The sequence below is a fragment of the Gymnoscopelus braueri genome (assembly GCF_963280865.1).
Source record: "Gymnoscopelus braueri genome assembly, chromosome: 20".
In the NCBI taxonomy this organism is placed as follows: Eukaryota; Metazoa; Chordata; class Actinopteri; order Myctophiformes; family Myctophidae; genus Gymnoscopelus; species Gymnoscopelus braueri.
Genome location: NC_137622.1, coordinates 45,138,136 through 45,140,635, shown reverse-complemented (window position 1 = coordinate 45,140,635; position 2,500 = coordinate 45,138,136). Strand labels below are relative to the sequence as shown.

Genomic DNA, 2,500 nt, shown 5'->3' with positions numbered 1-2,500 from the left:
TGTAATAGCTCTGACCTTCATGACGGGGTACATGATGTAATAGCTCTGACCTTCATGACGGGGTACATGATGTAATAGCTCTGACCTTCCGGTGATGAACTGGCTGCGGGACGGGGTACAGATAGGTTGGATGTAATAGTTCTCCAGCTTCACGCCTTCGGCCGCCAGTCTGTCCAGAGTGGGCGTGGCCACGTCAGAGCCGTGGTAGCCGATGTCGTTGAAGCCCTGGTCGTCCGTCATGATGAAGATGATGTGAGGAGGACGAGGAACCGCCGACCTGTGACCCCAAAGCAGAGTTAGGACTGAGACCAAGCAAATAACCAAACACTAGAGGAAGAAAAAAAGGGAGGGAAAAGTGTTACCTGAAAAAAATAAGGTTTTATTTTTCAAAAAATAGCTGATCTACAAGCTCACGATCAGCAATGTTTTGTGCATGACACCAGTGCGCAAGTAAGTGTAAATCAGCCATAACTATCTCTAATCCTTAAACCTAACCTATAATACAAGTACGTGCACACAAGTACGCGCGCACACACACACACACACACACACACACACACACACACACACACACACACACACACACACACACACACACACAGCTTACAAAACTAACTCAAATCTCCTGAGTTCCAGTCTTTCTCAATATTTCATACATAAGCCTAATACATTTCTTTAAAAAAAACTAAAACAGCCGATCTACGTTCACAACACGTTCACTACTCTTCTTTAAATCTGTCCCTTGACTAACCTATATTACATTAACAAACTGAAACTAAACTATATCACTAAAACTGATTAAAGAAACTAAACTAAAACTCTGCTGTTAAGACCCAGCCTATAGGGGTCACCACTAGGGGTCACCAGGTGTAACATAATGGACTCCTTTCCTCAGTAAACACCAGTTTAAAATACAAAACCCCATCATTTATTGTTGGATAAAACAGGTCATTTACCTCAGGGTGTTGCCCCTGGAGATACATAAAGAAAAGCCTAATCTTACCTATAGTACAGTTTACCAAACTGAACACACATAAAGGTTTCTAACCTAATATAACCTCATGAAAACAAGGAACCTACTGATAACACAAGTTAAGGCCACCCACCCCTACGTTACCATATTAACCCCTACATTACCAAGGCTGTACACCAACCCATATTAACCCCTTACATTACCATATTAACCCCTACATTACCATATTAACCCCTACATTACCATATTAACCCCTTACATTACCATATTAACCCCTACATTACCATATTAACCCTTACATTACCATATTAACCCCTACATTACCAAGGCTGTACACCAACCCATATTAACCCATTTAGACCCGAGGCTAAAAAACACCTTCTAAAACCTAACGAAAAACGTCTCTGTCGGGTGGAAACTGTTACCTTTCGGGATTCAAATTCAAAAATAGCAAAAGCAGCAGATCTACAAGCTCAAAACGCGGCGCGAAACAACGTGTTTTGAGCTTGTATATCTGCTACTTTTAACACTTTTGTGAGACACTGTAGTATGACCAAGCAGCTAAATGTAGTTGACATGACATGTAGCAAAACCTAATATGACGGATACTTTCTCTGATTTAATGGTTAACAAGAGTCTAAACACACTGACTAACACTACACACTGGTCTGGACTGGTTGAAGGCTGGACAGGAAGTCATGTGATCTAATGGAGACAGACACCTTTACAGAGGAGCCAATCACCTGCCTGGTTAAACCTAGTAAATAGCCAATCACACTCAGACACCACTCAGTCACCATTCACACCAGCTGGTAGTCAATCAGCTATAGAGCATCGCAGTTCCCGCCCACTTCCTGGTTTTTCGTGGTGCCGGAAGGAACAACTCAATGCATTTTTCCCATTGACATTTCCAAAAATATTTATATCTATTAATTTAAGCCTCGAATCAAGCCATCACGAGATGACATGAATCATGACCATAAAACGTTTTTTTCTGTGATTTTTTTTATTTTATATTTAATTATATGATATACTATATTTAATAAATACCCTTTGTTTTGCCGTTTTCAAAAAATAAATAAATCACAGAATCAAACGTTTTATGGTCATGATTCATGTCATGTCATGATGGCTTGATTCGAGGCTTAAATTAATAGATACAAATATTTTTGGAAATGTCAATGGGAAAAATGCATTGAGTTGTTCCTTCCGGCACCACGAAAAACCAGGAAGTGGGCGGGAACTGCGATGCTCTATATCACCACTCACACACACGCACGCACGTACGCACGCACGCACACACACACACCTATGAGGGGAGAAAGACATGCACTGGGAAGACAACACACAAGGAACTACACATGTGACCCTAGGGTCATAATACCTCGCCCCTTAAGATTAAGACAAACATTTCAAAAACAAACAAAAACTAATACATACTGAATTCAATTCCTTCCTCCTAGTTCCACACTAAAGCATCTCATTCTCCACTGAGACCTCTCTTCTCTCAGATACAGGTACAGTAAG

At 40.8% G+C, this 2,500-nt stretch overlaps 1 protein-coding gene across 1 annotated transcript in view; it reads right to left on the bottom strand.

The window, feature by feature from the left end:
• The window catches only part of LOC308076492 (arylsulfatase I-like), a gene marked incomplete at its 3' end in the record, with an annotated part of 13,265 nt that overhangs the window by 9,888 nt on the left and 877 nt on the right, over positions 1-2,500 (bottom strand). Inside the window, exon 2 of the mRNA XM_080416815.1 lies at positions 86-277. Within this exon, the coding sequence (XP_080272941.1) occupies positions 86-277 (192 nt within the window). The remainder of the gene's footprint in view (positions 1-85; positions 278-2,500) is intronic.